Source organism: Gossypium raimondii, chromosome 12, assembly GCF_025698545.1.
Source record: "Gossypium raimondii isolate GPD5lz chromosome 12, ASM2569854v1, whole genome shotgun sequence".
NCBI lineage: Eukaryota > Viridiplantae > Streptophyta > Magnoliopsida > Malvales > Malvaceae > Gossypium > Gossypium raimondii.
The window spans coordinates 45,990,354-46,008,817 of NC_068576.1; the positions used below are offsets into that span (position 1 = coordinate 45,990,354).

Here is an 18,464-nt window from a genome sequence, read left to right on the forward strand (position 1 = left end):
CCGGTGCCACCAATGACAATATTTAGCGACAACTATTAAAATATAATCTTTTTTTCTTTTTCCCTCAAAAGATAGGTATTTTGGCATGACATGTACACAAGGGTGAAGCTAGAAAATTTTATTAGGAGGCAAAAATTAAATTTTAATTTTTAATAGTCTATATCTTTTTAATCTTTAAAGGATTAAATCAAAATTTTATCATTTTTAGGGGGTAAAGTGTAATTTTAACTTTACTAATTTAAAATTTTTAAATTTTTAAATGGCCTAAATGGATAATTTTCCATTTTAGGGGGGTCAGGCCCCTGCCAACCCCCTAGATACACCATTGCATGTATGTGTATTTTTACTGGTGCCGTCAATGACAACGGCAACACCAAAGTTTACTATAGCAAACAGTTATTTTTGTACAAGATTTTTCAAGTAGGTCATTTTTATAATTAATAAAAAAGTTTAGGTCAATTCCAAAAATAAAAATAAAAAACCCAGGGAAGATGGTTGCAATGTTAAAGGGTACTTCGTGTGGTCTGTATTGGACAAGTGGGAGTGGGAAGCTGATACATTGCAAGATTCAATTTATATTTTGTGGAGGCGTTTAGCTGTGCTTTTTTTTGAAAAGCACTTTTGGCGATGCAGCAGTCAAGTATCATTTGCTGCTTTTGCTCGAATGGAAAAGTTAAAAATTTTAACTCTTTTTGAGCCGAAAGCACTTTTAACTTTTAATTTACTTTCTTATCCTTCATTTTTCTTTTCCCAAACACACCATATACTTCCAATTCTTCTTCAATCAAAAACAGTAATTTAAGCTCCAATAGAAATGATCTCAGACCCTGTAACCCAAACTCAGAAAAAACCTTATCATGGTAAGATTAACGTATGTAAACTCAACCCTAGAGCTGTGATTTCCATCTCCATCTCCATCTCTAACCAGTATTCTTTGATTTCTAAGGGTTTTTTTTTTCACTCATATTTTTCTTTGTAAATAGTCAACACTAACAAACTTAAAAGGAAAAGATTGAAATTTGGATATGGACTCATGAACGCCATTGAACGCTTCTTGGTTGGAGAAGACGCTAGTGAACAATGGTGCTAATAGTGGGAAGAGGCCGTAGGGCTTCTTTGTTTTAGAGAAGAAAATTGAAAAGATTGCTGATATTTGTTTTCTTTTCTTCTTTTTTCTTTTTAAATTTGAGTAATAATAAATGTTGGGTAAATTAGCTTTAAGCCCTTATAGGTGGTACAAGAGATTACGTGGCAAATTTATTATTTTGTAATATTATATTTAAAATGAATATTTTATTTTTTAAAAAATACTTTTAACAGTAATACAATAATATTAAATTAAAGTTTTTAAAAGTATTTTTCAAAAGTAATACTAAATTAACGACAACCTTAAAAGATACCGTAAAAACTCCGTCAAATGGTTCAAGACCTTCCTAGCCTCTTCTTAAATTGTGGGAATAATTGAATACAACAATTGTATAGAAACTGCTGTTTTACGGGGGACAGTCGATGTTGTAAGAATACTGAAAGATGACAACATTTCAATTCTAAAAGCTGCTATCATTGTAAACGCCACCAAGCTGTTTCCAATCAGTTTGGTGCAGCATCATCGGACTGCAGCATTTCACCTTTCGATAACCCGAAGAAAACCATAACCTAAAGATAAACCCCGAAGTTTTAACTCAATTACTTTACGCAACCATCTTTAAATGGTGGTGTTCAAATAGGTCTCAAAGTTTGGATTTCATCATCTTCCATCTCTTCCATGTTGTCAAATTACAGCCTCCTTTTATTATACCAGAAAAGGTAAAAGCCAGAAGGTGAAAAGGGAATGTGATGTTACACAATTTATTTTTTTGTCTAAATGTTGTGGTCCTTTTAAGACGTTGCTGTCTTGTTTGGTGCCTCACATTTCACACGTCTTTTGGAAATATATTTGCAAATTAAAGAGGACGTTTTATATATTTATAGTGTCTAGTGTCTGGTGTTTGGTGTTTGGTCCCTTTTAAAACATTAATATACTGTCTTATTTGCAGATGTAATGTGTTTCTCCCTTGATGTATCAACATCAGCTTTAATCACCTGGGATTTGGATGTCTATGCATGTATTAGATTTGATCATACATTCAATTACATTTGCATAAAACATACCTCTCAAAATTTATGTATCAAAATCATAAAAAGTTTGTAAATGATAAAAAAAAAACATTTATTATAAATATACGTAAATTAGTTGACATACGATGATGCAGGTGGGACATCCAAATCGTGGTCGTTACAATTACTATACTTACATATGTATATGTTTTTTGTCCCTTCAAGGAAGACAATCCATGTAGCACATGCGGTTTGGCCTCAACAGCAATGGAACCCACCAGCTTTGCTTGCAGCGCCTATTTTACGTCATAAAATCATCGTATGTTAAAATAATTTTCTCTTTTTATATTCAAATATGTTATGAATACAATCGTCCAGCTAGAGCAGCCAGGGGCAGATGCTTTGGTTCTTTCATTAAATTATTAACATTTTTTTTTTGAACTAAATAAATCATTATAACCTAAAATTTTATAATTTTATTTTCATCCTATCACAAAATCACTGCATAAAGCTAGAAATAGTTGAGAGATGAGTGCAACCATTTACAGAAGCTGGGCCGACATTCCTTGCACTTTCATCATATTCCAGCATGGGTTAAGGACTTCATATTTTGACTTAATTTTTCTTAGTTTGTTTATTTTAATGCAACTTTCCAACCGAAACTTTCCTTTTAAGTTCCATCATTTTTTGGCATTATATACACAAAAACTGGAATGTAATCACAATTTCTTGGAATTAATGAAAATGATGCCCTAACTTCGTAAAGAATCAAATTGATTGAAGGTAGGTTTTAAATCGATTTCAATGGCCAGATTGTTCAAACAATTCTTCCTTTGACCCATCAGATTATGTTGTTTACATCATCAACTCATCACATGTTAATCCTGTTCAAAATCTTCCAGGTTGTAGACATGAACATTTGGGTTCAATCCCAACCAATTCCATCTCTTACCCCTTCAACTACTAAATTAGTTTGAGTTTTATTATCTTCAAACCGACTTCATATTTATTAACGAAAACTTACCTTTACATCAAATTTAATTATAAAAAACTTTTTTATTAAAAAATTTATAGTTTTTTTTTGATACATAAAAGAGAAAAGATATAAAGGTTACTGCTTAACTATCCTTGTATAGGTGATTCCCACACAGTCACCATGTAGAGTCCACTTAACTTCTTATGGAGGTTCATTGAAAAAATGATATCCAAGCTCCCTTGTTTTCGCACCATTAGACATTAATGTATCAGCTACACCCTTTATCTGTCGATAAAAAACTTTTTAAATTTGATTCCAACAAGAATATATCTAATTATTAATTATCTCATTCCCACTCGTATTTCAACTAATTTTTAAGATAAAAGTTTTATTGATCAATTGATCACTCAATTATATGTAAGTTTTCATCTTAATAAAAATTATAATTTAATCCACTCAACTAACCTTGACCTATAATAAAAGATTACATATTTAAGAATTGAGAGAAAAGTTGATGATGCAAACAAACAATTCAACCAGGAAAGAAAATAGAATTAATCTTTAAAAACTTAGAAAAGAAGTGAGCAAATAAAAACCATATAAGGATTGAACCAATGTTATACCTTCATCAATTCCAAATCTACACACGTATATGTATGAATATATATATCTAAATCCTGGATCTATAGATAATTGAAATAAATTATTAAGTTTTATTAACCAAAGATTTCTTTACTATTATATTTCTGCGAATTTTCTTCAACAATTATTTTCGTTTTACTTTTATTGTTTTATTTAGATTTTCTAGATTAGATTAGTAAAAAAATCATTTTATTTGATTTGGTTAATCTTAATTAGGTTTAGATTTAGTAGTTAGTTAATTTAATTATTTAAGTTGTGATACTTCTTTGTTTATTCGATTTGATTATGTGGTTTGATTATCGAAATACTTCCTTTTACAAAATTACTTTTTATAATTTATTTTTACTAGTATTTCGCGTATTTGTGTGTAGTTTACTAAAATGGTAACACAATATAATATAAATTTTTCTATGAAATACAAAGTTAATTATTATACAAAAATTAGATTTTGTTATAAAATAAAGAGAGATGAAGAGAATAAAGAACAAAGAAAATATGAAAGCAAAGAGAATAAACTTAATTGATCAAAAGGATGATTACAATGCTTCATTAGAGTCTCTATTTATAGGGATAAGAAGTATAAAAGAAACAGAGATCTAACTCTAATAACTATTAGAATTTAAAGTATATCAAAACTTTATCTTTATCATGATGGACATCCACTTAATAAGATATTCATAACACTCCCCATTGGATGTCCGTTGGTAGATAATGTGCCTCGTTAAAACCTCATTAGAAAAAACCCTGTGGGATAAAAAACCTAATGAAGGAAAAAGAGTACACAATCTTCTATTACAAGCTACCTCGTTAAAAACCTTTACCAGGAAAACCCAATGGGACAAAACCTTGATTAAAGTAAAATAATACAACTTGTTTTTAGACTCCCCCTGATGGCAACATTACATTACATCTTTGAGTCGATGCATTCCAATCTTGTGTGGTAGTCTTTGTTGAAGTTGGCAATGCCTTAGTAAAAAGATCTGCTAAATTCTCACCAGAACGAATTTTTTGAACATTTATATCACCTCTTTTCTCAAGACCATGGGTGAAGAATAATTTTGGTGAAATATGTTTCGTTCTGTCACCTTTGATATAGCCACCCTTCAATCGAGCTATACATGATGCATTATCTTCATATAAGATAGTTGGCATCTTTTCCTGTAAAGGTAAATTACATACCTTCTGGATATGCTGGGTCAATAACCTTAGCCAAACACACTCTCGACTTGCCTCATGCATTGCAATTATTTCTGCATGATTTGAAGCAGCAACAGCTAATGTTTGTTTTGTTGAATGTCATGATATGGCAGTATCCCCACATGTAAATAAATATCTTGTTTGAGAAATTTAAATACATGTTTAATTTCATTCCAATGTCTACGTGTTGGAGAAGAACTGAATCTTGCTAACAAGTTTACGACGAAAACTATATCAGGTCTTGTGTTATTTGCAAGATACATCAATGCCCCTATGGCACTTAAATATTGTACTTCAGGACCAAGAAACTCTTCACCATCCTCGCAAGAACGAAATTGATCTTTATTCACATCTAATGATCATACAATCACCGGAGTACTTAATGGGTGTGCTTTATCTATGTAAAATTTCTTTAATATCTTTTCCGTATAAGTTGATTGATGAACATGAATTTCATCTTTTAAATGCTCGATTTGTAAGCCAAGACAAAACTTTGTTTTTCCAATATCTTTCATCTCAAATTCTTTCTTTAAACAATTTACTGTATTTTGGAGCTCTTTAGGAGTTCCAATAATATTTAGATCATAAACATCAATGATCACAAAAATTGATCCAAACTTTTTTTATAAAGACACATGGACAAATTGGATCGTTTTTTGTAACCTTCTTTTAACAAGTATTCACTAAGACGATTGTACCACACACGTTCAAATTGTTTTAATCTATATAAACTTTTCTTTAATCTGATCGAACAATTTTCCCAAGAAACTCTATATCCTTCAGGGATTTTAAATCCTTCAGGGATTTTCATATAAATTTCACTATCAAGTGTGCCATACAAATAGACTGTAACAACATTTATTAGATGCATGTCAATTTTTTCACGTACTGTAAGACTAATAAGATATCTAAACGTGATTGCATCCATCACAGGAGAATATGTCTCTTCATAATCAATGTTTGGCCTTTGCGAAAATTCTTGTGCTACAAGTCGTGCTTTATATCTTACGACTTCATTTTTTTCATTTCATTTTTGCACAAATACTCATTTATATCCTGCCGGCTCTACACCTTTAGGTGTTTGGACTACAAGTCCAAAAACCTCACATTTAGAAAGTGAATTCAATTCTGCTTGAATTGCATCTTTCCATTTTGGCAAATACTTTCTATTTTTACATTCCTTAGTAAAATTAGGCTCAAGATCCTCATTTTCTTTTATTATTTTAATAGCAATATTATAAGCAAAATTGTTGTCGATAACTACTTTTTTTCGGTTCCATCTTTTTCTCGTATTGACATTACTTATCGAGATCTCTTTATTTTCATCATTTTCATTTTTACTTTTAGGTACCTAAAACTCTTCTTGAGTTTTATAATTAGTTATGTCATAAGCCTATTCAGGAACCTCGCCTCCATTATATGACCATCTTGAATGTTTGCTCCTTACTTTTACAAGGATTTTTATCTTTGGAATCGACTAGTCTTCCACGCTTCATGCATGGATTACTTTCTTTTGCATTAATAGTTTGCCCTATTAGGACATCAATTCATATTGGAGCATTTTCAGCTGGTATGTGAGATTTAATGAATCTGGCAGTTGATTTTAAGTAAAATGAATTATCTGTTGAACTTCTGGTTCACATTGCTTTGTACGAGGATCTTAGACATTGATAATTCATTTCAAGTACTTTATTAATCTAGCTATTTATTCTCTCCCCTAATTTTGGGAAAACTAACAACTCTTGTCATAACTAAATATCGAACTAATAGCTCAAAAATATTATAAGGAGACTCATATAAATATAGATTATCAATCTCTAATAATGACCCATCTTTGTGCGTTGTGGTGAAGAAGTTGGAACATATACCGCACATTCAAAAAATTGTAAGATGGAAATATTTGGCTCTTGACCAAAAATCAATTGTAATAATGAGTATTTATAATTTATTGGCTTGATGCGTACAACATGTAAATCAATACAATCTCATGCTGAAATAGAAAGTTTTGTTCTCATAAGTAATGATTTAGCTATTAGTTGGAGGCATTTGATAAATAATTTAGCTAAATCATTTTGTATGTGAACATGAGCTATAGGATGTTCAACTTTTATCCCAATTGACATGCAATAATCATTAAAAACTTGGGATGTAAACTCACCAATATTAGCAAGATAAATTGTTTTAGTTGCATAATCTGAAATTAATCATTTAAACAAGCAATCTTGCAAACGACAAGTTACGAGTTGATAACGCATGTGATTATTTTGTAGATGCATCTACCAAAATCATATAATATCAAAATCATCCATATGGTGGATGAATGGACCCATATTCATTTCAGAAATGCAAGACATTAAATCTCAACTTTAGCTAGTGAGTTTTTAAGAACCAATTTTTATTGAGAACAAACAATAAATGAGAATTCTTTAAATTAAAGAATCTTTTGGTTCTTTAATGGGTGTCTATATGAATTCTCAATTAATTTTCGCATCATATATGATCCAGAATGATCTAACTGGTCACGCCAAGTAGTAAATACATTTGTATTAGTAAACTTTTGGTTTACTTTAACATGTGTTTCAATTGTATCAGTATTGTAACAAATTGATAATTTTATTATCATTTCTTTTAATTTGTATCCACATATAAGTACTATTGTGACATTTTACTACTGAAAATGTCTAAATTAATGTGAAGTCTATAATGCCACTAAGTCAATAAATATAATTTCCAAATAATTATATGTAGTATTCGCTTCAAGGAATATGCCAAAATCTTCAAATACCCAAAAATCTATTAATACCAAACTTTGAGAGTGGATCTTATTTTCTACATGTACAATAGGTACATAACCAATGACTTTTCATACATAAGTTTCCTCTTTGCAAGTTCTCATCAGTAATATTTTACTACGTAATTTTAATTGAGAACTTATTCGAATCTTGTAGAGTTATACTCACATTTTTAAAAATCTTGCACAAAATTTTGTGCTTTTTAGATGGTGATATATTAGCTCTTCTAGAGCTTTCAACTAATTTTGTACTATCAAATATTGGAAGAATATTTGTTTGTTTTAGTACCAAATAAGATAAATATTTTCTATTTGTAATAATAGAATTCATTGCTACATTTTCATACCATTCCTCAAAGAATATTAATGAAATAAAATATTTGGGCATACGCCACATATGTGGCCAATAATCTTTCATATCATATTGATAACATAAGTTATTTTTACCCTTTGAAAAATTATCTTAAGAACTTTCATTGTTCTCTTATTTATTACCATGTTCCCACTTTTAGTGGTCCATGAGTATATATTTTATTTTCTTTATGTTTACATTCACTTCGGGGAATGCAATAGATTTACTAAGACGAGCTTATAAATGTCCCAATAAATTCTTTATTTCATAATCACCATCGCAAACATGCATGGGTTTTAAATTAGAATCTATCTATTCGTGTTGTCATGATTAGTCTCCAATTATAATAAATATGATATAATAAATAAAATATAGTAAAATATACCTGAAGATCTTTAACATCATCGTCATCACCTTGACAAATCTATTCTTTACCCATGCTTGTACAATTATAAATCAAAGATCGGGAATAAAAATCACAATCCATTCTGAGATTGAATCTTTAAACTTCCTGAAGATGAAGTTGTAAGGGAGAAAGTTTAAGGTGAAAAGGAATTTGATTTGTAGGACAACTTTGAAAGATTTTGAAAAAATAGAGAATTATCCTGCTGATAACGTGTTATAAAATAAAGAGAGATAGAGAGAATAAAGAACAAAAAAATATGAAAGCAACATAGAGTGAACTTTATTAATCAAAAGGGATGATTACAATGCTTAATTAGAGTCTCTATTTATAGGGATAAGAAGTATAAAAGAAATAGAGATCTAATTCTAATAACTATTAGAATTTAAAGTATATCAAAACTTTATCTTTATCATGATGGACATCCACTTAATAAGATATTCATAATGATTTTACTATTTAAAACATATTTTTCCTTTTACTTTCGGGTTATCGGAAATATACATAAAAAATAATTCTATATAAATTTTGACTTTTTTATATATAAATGCATTTAATAAAAGTATTTTAATAGAATTAGAATTTTATTTATAAGCAATGGTAAGAAAATTTGTTTTAACCAATTTTTATTAAAATTAAAACTCTTATATTAATAATAATTTTTGATAATTGGGGAGGTTTGCTTGAGATCAAATATAAAGTCTCATGCCTACAACATAATACTCTTGTCACTCAACCAAAAGATTGTTAGCAAATAATAAAAATTATTAAATGGAAAAATCAGTAATATAATGAAGGCTTCATTGACAAATTGCACCCTAAATTATATTTCTTTACCTAATTTGGTACTTAATTTTTTAATATTAATATTATAAAATCAGAAAAATAACACATGGTGCTAATGTGGCACAATATAATTGGTCATTGGGTTTTTTAACGGTGTTAAGATTTTGGATGATTTGAGTAACGGAGGAATAATTTAAGTACCACTTTTGATAAAAATAAAGTTTAAATACCAAGTTGGGAAAATATGTATAGTTTAGGGTGCAATTTGTCAATTAAGCCTATAATAAATAAAAATTATTATATTAGTCAGTTCAAAAGTTTTTCAAACTTGTGCCAATATATATATGTAGGAAATTATTTAGTACACTGTCAATAGATGTTTTAGACTTCTAAAGTCAAGAATTGACAAGTGCCCTATAAGGATATAATAAAATATTTTTTAAAAATACATGTCAATTTTTCAAAACTGCTTGTGAAACAAAAAATATACACTATCACTATACCAAATACTAACCAATATATATTATAAATTAGAATTCTTATCACAAATTTGATATATCTTGTTAATAGTACTAATATATATATATATATATATATATATATATATATATCTTTGACTCTTGAAATTTTTAACATAAAATAGAGTCTTGAACATTTTAATTTAACCAAAATTCAATATATATGATTTATAATGAAATATAAAATATGATGACAAAAAGACTATATTAATCGTTAAAATATTAATTATATAAAAATAAAAAATGTGCAAAACAACTTTTAATTTTACATTAGTGAAAGTAGATCCCAACTCTAGTAAATTATCAAAAAATCAAAATGAGATATCAAAATTATAAATAATACTATATTATGGGAAACTCATGATGTGGGTAAAAATTGTATAACAAATACCTGTACCAAAATTTCATATTAAAAATAATTGAATTGATAACGTTTGAGACTTTAGAAATTACAATCACTTGTGTTAAATCTATTTGTATGTATTTTATAAATTTTATATAAAACATAAAATAAATAAAAATATCCTCAAAATAATATTTATTACTGAGTTGGTGATAATTAACTTGTGCCACTAACTTAGTCAATAAATCATTATAAAAACATATTAGATTTTTGTCAAGCATAATGATAAATTTAGCCTTTAAAGTTTACATCTTTTGTCAATTTAACCCTTAAATTTTATTTGAGTTAAATTTGGCCTCAACCTTTTAAAAGAGTCAAATTTGACCATCAATCTTTCAATAAGAGTTGAATTGTTGTTGTTTTTTCTAACAAAATACGAACTAAAACAATAAAATTTTAAAATGGTTGCCTGTATAGCAATTTATGTGTACTTTATGCTATTTTTAAAAAATATATATGAATTTTTTTATAATTTTTATTTTAAAAATATATGTATAAGTTTTAAATTATTTGTTGACGTGACATATAAGACAAATAACATCATGTCAGCATGAAGTACATGTAAATTATCACGTTGGTTGCTATACCAACATCATTAAAAAAAACCAATGTTTTAGTCAACATTTTTTTTAAAAACGATTTGATTTTTGAAAAGGTTAATGGTCACATTTACTAAAAAAAGAACACAGGCTAAATTGATAAAAGATATAAAAATTGAAGGTTAAATTTATCATTATGCCAAAAAAATATTAAAATTTTGAATCATAGATTGAGTGATGAAGAAATCATAAATAAATCTACTTTAGGCTTGGGTTTAGAGGTGCTCATGGGCAAGGGCAGCTCGGCCCGGCCCGACGGCCCGCTCGAAATATGGGAGGGTTTGGGTAAAAATATAGGCCCGAAATATGGGCTTGGGCAAAAAAATGAGGCCCGATTAAAAAACAGGCCGGGCCTCGGGCACCATTTTTTGGCCCGGGCCCGGCCCGACCCAGCCCGAATATAATAAATATTTTTATTTTTTATTTTTTTAATTTTAAATTACTTTTAAAATACTTTTTTAAAATTTTTTAAATTTTAAATTTTTTTTAAAATACTTTTTTATTTTTAAAATATTTTTAAAATATTTTTTTAATTTTTGTTTTAATTTTTAAAATAAATTTTTGGTATTTATTTAAAAAACAGGCCGGGCCGGGCCTGGGCTTATGCATTTTCCCGGGCCGGGCCTGGGCAAAATTCTAGGCCCATGTTTCGGGCCGGGCCTAGGACCCGAGCCGAAATTTTTTTCTGGGCCTGGCCCGGCCCATGAGCACCTCTACTTGGGTTCAATCTTTAATTGATTTTATTTAAGCATTACATATAAAAAATAGGAAAAGATAAAAGCAATATTATATTAATATTCATTATATTACCTTAAAAAATGTAAGTAATTCTTTTAATTGAGTTTATGTCGAGTTGACTCATGACGCCAATGATACTAACTCAGTCAAACACGTTATATGATTATAAGTTAAGCATTTCATATAAAATAGTAAAAGACAAAAACATCATTATATTAATATTCATTACTTTATTAAAAATGGTTTTAAATAATTTTTTGATCGAATTAATGTCAAGTTGACTTATAATACCAACTCAATCAAACATATTATATAAATATAGATGACACCTAAAATTAATGGAGTAAACTACACTTGTAGTCACCCAACTAATTATTGGTAATTTATTTTCGGTCACCAAACTATAAAAAGTTGCAAAATGGTTACCTAATAATTCGATTTTTCTTTTTTGGTCACCAGCCGCAAAATAGCTAACGAAAAGATGATTTGACAAATTTTAAAATTGGCATAATAGCAACAATAACCCTTAATATTTATAAATTGTGTCAATTTAAAACTAACCATAGATGTCACAAATAAAAGTAAAACTACTACAACAAAAAAATACATAATGTGTAAATATTGAGGGTTTTTTTTTAGAATTAAGACTAAATTGACACAATATACAAATGTTGAAGATTAAAGTTACTATTATGCCAATTTTAAAAGCTACCAAGTTATCTTTCCATTAGTAATTTAACGGGTGACCAATAAAGTAAAATTCAAATAATTAAGTGACTATTTTATAATTTTTCATAGTAAAATGACAAAAGAAATACTAATAATTAAGTAACTACCAATATAATTTACCCAAAATTGATTATAACATTAAAATGATATGAATTCACAAATTATTTTATCAGCAAATCAAAATGGAATCAGAATGAAAAGGCAGTAAAAGTGGTCCCGAAGGAGCCAATATTTATGTGTCACACTCTCATCTCATGTTTAACATTAACAAATCCAAGTTTTGAATGCCCTTACACAATGATCTGGCCTTCTAAATACCAACCTAAATAAATAATTAATTTTTTCCATAGCTTCCATTTCACTCCAACACTGCACAACTCTCATGTGGACCCTTTTATAATTATTGCCCACACATTTTTTTTTTGTATATTTTTATCAATGAGTATGAGAAGAGGTTGTCCATATTTTAATCCACCAGTTGATGCAATCAAAGACTTGTATAATTTTTTAAAAAATAATTAAATCATTGATCAAATATTTTAAATTAAAATCTAGAAAGAAAAAAAAGCGATACTTTTGATTAAATATTTATTTTTTTGGTAAGAAGAAGAAACTAAAAATAATTAGTCATAGTAATCCTTACAGAGTTCACCAACACTTTCTTGTAGTAATCCCATGGCAATTTGTTTAGGTGGACCTTCGTAAATACGTAATTCAAATGGGTCATAGTCGCCTAGAGTTGTCATATTAGTTGAACGTGAAATATAATTGACAATACTATTTAACAATGATTTAGGAAAATAATTAGTAACATAATTAAATTATAGCATTTCTGATTCAGTTTTGGTAAGTAGAGGAATTTTAGGTAATTAAATTTTATATACTATTTGACATCATTATAAATAAACTCACTTAGATTTTTTACTAAATTGAGTCCTTTAAATTTGATTTGATTAAAACCATATATCAATACCAGAAAGCTTTAATTAATAAATAAAATCATGGGTAGTTTAAGTGTAGGATTTTGATGGGCTAAAAGAAAAAGAATATTCTTATAATTTATATTACATATAATTGTTTTCATAGACATTTTTAAAATATGGTAAATAAAAAAAAAGGGAGGATTAAATGAAATAAAAAAGTTGTGTAGACATTTCAAGGCAATTTAGGTGACTATAAATACAGTTTAAAGGTCTTCGGTCTTTCTCATTCTTCACCTCAAAGATCCTTTTTCCTGTTTCTCTCCTTTTCCCATTGTTCTTCTTCTTCACCCAGATTCTGTTTCTTTTTCTTTGATCTAACAACTCAACACCCACCAAGGTAATTTCATCTCTACTTCCTTTTCAGTCTTTGTCTTTTGCCTTTTGATTTTCACTTGTCAACTTTGTTCTTTTGGGTCACTCCTTTTTTGGTTGTTTATGGTTTTTGGGTTTTGTTAGCTGGTGGATCTCTTGTTGTTTCCATCATTTTTTTGGTCAGATCTCTGACATGAATGTGTTCACTGAACTTCTTGTTTATTGTTTTAAAAGGAATTTGTAGATTGACTGCGTATTTTGGTCGGTTTACATGTCGGATCTCAGAGTGTATTAATGTCCTGCTTTTCATTTGGGAAACCATAGATCTGAGTCTGACTTCTCTCTGTGTTTCATCAGTATTTGTCTTGGGTTTGTTTTACTTTGAAATGAATCTCAGTTAATTAATGTATTGCTGCTGACATAAATATTTGCTAATTCCGATGTTTAATAAACAATACCATGATCTTACAAAGAAATTGGATTTTTTTTAATGTTGTAAGATATCAGAAATGGTGAAGATCTGTTGCATCGGTGCTGGTTATGTCGGTGGGCCGACAATGGCTGTCATTGCATTGAAGTGCCCTGAAATTGAAGTGGCTGTTGTGGATATTTCTGTCTCAAGAATTACTGCCTGGAACAGTGATGCACTTCCGATCTATGAGCCTGGACTTGACGAGGTGGTGAAGAAGTGCAGAGGGAAGAACCTTTTCTTTAGCACTGATGTTGAGAAGCATGTTTCCGAGGCCGATATTGTGTTTGTTTCGGTTAACACCCCGACGAAAACCCAAGGTCTGGGAGCTGGGAAAGCCGCTGATCTGACCTACTGGGAGAGTGCTGCCCGTATGATTGCTGATGTATCGAAATCTAACAAGATCGTGGTCGAGAAATCAACTGTCCCTGTTAAAACAGCCGAGGCAATTGAGAAAATTTTGACCCACAACAGCAAAGGCATCGACTTCCAGATTCTCTCCAACCCTGAATTCCTTGCCGAGGGAACTGCGATTCAGGACCTTTTCAATCCGGACCGTGTTCTTATTGGAGGCAGGGAAACACCAGAAGGTCAAAAGGCAATCGCAGCATTGAGAGATGTGTATGCGCATTGGGTCCCTGTGGACCGGATCATATGCTCCAACCTCTGGTCTGCCGAGCTATCAAAACTTGCTGCCAATGCCTTCTTGGCGCAGAGAATCTCTTCGGTTAATGCTATGTCCGCATTGTGTGAGGCAACCGGTGCTGATGTGAGCCAAGTGGCTCATGCTGTTGGGAAAGACACAAGAATTGGACCCAAGTTCTTGAATGCGAGTGTGGGTTTCGGTGGATCGTGTTTCCAAAAGGATATTTTGAACCTGGTCTACATCTGTGAGTGCAATGGCCTCCCAGAGGTTGCAAACTACTGGAAACAAGTCATTAAGATTAATGACTACCAGAAAACTCGGTTTGTGAACCGGATTGTTTCCTCAATGTTTAACACAGTTTCAGGGAAGAAGATTGCCATTCTCGGGTTTGCTTTCAAGAAGGATACCGGTGACACTCGGGAGACCCCAGCGATCGATGTATGCAAAGGGCTGTTGGGCGACAAGGCTCTGCTGAGCATATATGACCCTCAAGTCAATGAGGAGCAGATTCAGAGGGATCTTGCAATGAAAAAGTTCGACTGGGACCATCCGGTTCATCTTCAGCCGATGAGCCCTACTTCGATCAAGCAAGTTAATGTTGTCTGGGATGCCTATGCAGCAACGAAGGATGCTCATGGGGTTTGCATTCTGACAGAGTGGGACGAGTTCAAAACCCTCGATTACCAGAGGATTTACAATAATATGCGGAAGCCCGCGTTCATCTTCGATGGCCGTAACGTTGTAGATGAAGCCAAGCTGAGGGCAATCGGGTTTATCGTCTACTCCATTGGCAAGCCATTGGATCAATGGCTCAAGGACATGCCAGCTGTGGCATAAGAGCATCATTTTGAGAGGCGTATAATCCGATTACACAGTTTTCATTGCATTACATTTTATTTCTTCTAGTTTTAAGATCCTGCTTCCGACTTGTATTGAGTTATTCCATGACACAGTAGTGTCTGAATCTGTCATCAACGGGTAGGATATATTTGATTTTGTTATTGGCTTATTGTAATAAAACCTTTACCAGTGGATTTTATTCCAGTTATCTTATGCATGAATCATGGTGATTACATGCTTATAGAATCAGAGATTTTTTTTTTTATTGATGTTGCATGGAGATGTTTGATTATTCTCAGCCAGGAGTCGTTGGTTTCAATGTTGAAACTTTACTTAAATAAGATCAAGATGAGAAAATCTCTACTCATTTTCATGTTACGAGGTTACCAGTGATGAATATCCATAAAAGAAATAACATTGACCATTATTTAAATTATACAAAGAAAATCTGGTTTTTCACCCCCTCACCCTGTATTAGCACGTATTTCGTGCAAAACGAGATGGTAAACCAACTTTATTTTATTCATTTATTTTCATACTCATGAATCAGCTCATATATAGTATCAATATAATATATAATTGATGGGTGTCGAATCCACCAATATAGACCTACGCCAAACTTGCAAATTAAGCAGTATAAAGAGTAGGGTCGATCCCTCAGAGACTGGGTTTACTGCAAATTGTTGCTCTCTTGACCAAATTTATATCGCGGCAGTTGTCGTGCCCAAGATATTAGCGGGGAGGATGAAGTCAAAAATCTAAAACCTTAAATAAATAAATAAAAAGCGTAAAAAGTAAAAGTTGAAGACAGAATAATAAAAACAGTTAAATAAAATATGTAAGAGAATTAATTAAAATAAGCTCAGCCTTAGGCTCGAATTTTCCCTCGTTTTTGAACCGATCCTCAAAATTAAATGAACTCCTCTTCTCCAATAAGCTAGTTATAGCTACCAATGACGCCTCGGACACCAACTCTTCCTTGTGTAAATTAGTTACGGAACGTCCAATAACTAACCCTTACCGATCGAACAAACACAAAACGTTCGAGATTTAGAACTCCGGCAACTTTGCGTTCTAGAAGAGCCTAGCTCGAACCAATGCCTTCAACTGCGTGGGACATTTAAATCCGGTTACTACTTCCCTTGACGGAACCAAACAGCTATCTCTACTTGGCACGCCAATGTGTTCAGAGAAAACCGATTAGAAACGTTCCTTTCGGAATTCCAACTGTACGTCTAACCATACTAAATCAAACGACGTCTTTTTTTTTACTTAGTGTTGATCTGACTTTGTGAGCTGACAAAATCATACTCTTAATCCGGAGAAATAATAAGTACTGGAATTTAGGAGTTAAATCGCTCGGGTTCGTAACTCACGGGTTTTGACGAGGCTAATTCCGGCCTAAAGCTGAAAATAGGTTTAGTTGGCTAAGGTTTGGGACATGTTGGTATTTGATAAATTAAATAAGGTAGAAAGGGTGAAAAGATGGGTGACGTGATTGAGTATGGGGGATGGAAAAAATATGTATTAAAGTGGGGTGGTTGAAAAAGGGAATTTGAAAAAGGAGTTGTAAATGGTAAATAGTAACAAGCTGAAAGTTTTAGGAATTGAAAGTAAAGGAAATAAAGACAATAAATAAATTTGTGAAAAGTTGAAAGTAAAGGTAAAATGGATGGTTGGCTACTGGAACTAATAAATTGAAGGAAAACAAACTAAATAATCAACCAAGGCTACGTGAGAAAGGAGAGAATTGAAAGATAAAAGCTTAATATTTTTGATTGATGAATTCATGAACAATGTAGCCTCTATTTATACTAGTGGCTTTACTAAATTAGGAGCCAACTAGTCATAGAAAATTAAGGAAAATATTCCATGATATACAAAAATATCCCAAAATAATCTCCCACTAAGTCAACAATTTCAGCTAATTATCATTGGAAAAATTCTGCTTTGGCCCTCCTTTTCTTCTTTCTTCAATCTAGCCCAATTGTTTCCTTTTTTTTCTATTTAGTCCCAAATTGCATTCCTGCACAAAATTCAATAAATATGGCAAAATTAGTGGTGCATTCTCATAAATTAACCAATTTAATTACATAAAATATGTAACTTTAGCATTTAATCAAATCCCCCCTACTTAGCTTATGCTAGTCCTCGAGCATTTTGTATGTATCTGCAAAAGGAAAAATTTTCTCCAAAATAGGACTTGACCCTCATGGTTTGCACAACTCAACAATTTAATCCTTGCACATTAACATCTCAAATAACCTAGCCTAAGAAGTAAGTAAATATATTTCAGAACTTATTAGAGCTTGATAGACTTACCTTTCATTTTATTATATTTTGTACTTAGGACATTTTCGAATTTTTTTACGCGAGACATGATGACAACCCAAGCACCATGTTCCGGTTACTCAATTCGAACGTCTCTAAGCGGGTTATTTCGCCCTACTCATGATAACTTGTTAGCGGAGTGAGTACAAAGAAATTGGACAGCCGCACGAACCTTTTTACGCGAGATGTGATAACAACCCAAGCACCACGTTCCGGTTACTCAGCCCGATGCACAACCCCAATTTTTCACTCTTAACATTCGTATCAGAGGAGTATTATTATTTTTTTTCTTTTTTTTTCTTTGAAAGATTTGACATATGATAAAAGGTAGGCAATCAAGCAAACTCATCATTCCCAAAAATTTCTTACCCACTAAGTCTAGGTTATTGGAAAGTTTCATGTGTAAAGAATTTAAATAGCTAAGTCAGTCAAACCATAAGTGTACCATCTCAATTAAAAGAAAATTTTTACCTTTTACCAAAAACATGCAAAAATAGCGATGACAGATAAGCAAATTAGAACCAATTTATGTTTCCCTCCCCCTACTTATTTTACATTGTCCCAATGTAATATGAAAGGATATAAAGTAAAAGTAAGTAGACAAAAGAAGAAAAATAAACTTCTCATATATTTCAACGTCGTGGAGGGTGGT

General features: G+C 31.0%; 1 protein-coding gene across 2 annotated transcripts; it reads left to right on the forward strand.

The window, feature by feature from the left end:
- The first annotated feature begins 13,402 nt into the window (after positions 1-13,402).
- LOC105764476 (UDP-glucose 6-dehydrogenase 5) lies at positions 13,403-15,730 on the forward strand. 2 transcript variants are annotated; one of them, XM_052625391.1, is made up of 2 exons: positions 13,403-13,551; positions 14,027-15,730. In XM_052625391.1, exon 2 carries the CDS (start codon positions 14,036-14,038, stop codon positions 15,476-15,478), a length of 1,443 nt encoding a protein of 480 aa, XP_052481351.1. In that variant the 5' UTR covers positions 13,403-13,551; positions 14,027-14,035; the 3' UTR covers positions 15,479-15,730. The 2 variants fall into 2 exon arrangements, with proteins under 2 accessions (XP_052481351.1, XP_012438521.1); XM_012583067.2 differs by having other exon boundaries at positions 13,425-13,551; positions 14,034-15,730.
- Positions 15,731-18,464: the final 2,734 nt, after the last annotated feature.

Excerpts from the sequence above, each read along its gene's own strand:
- LOC105764476 (XM_052625391.1), top strand. The coding sequence starts at position 14,036 with ATGGTGAAGATCTGTTGCATCGGTGCTGGTTATGTCGGTGGGCCGACA.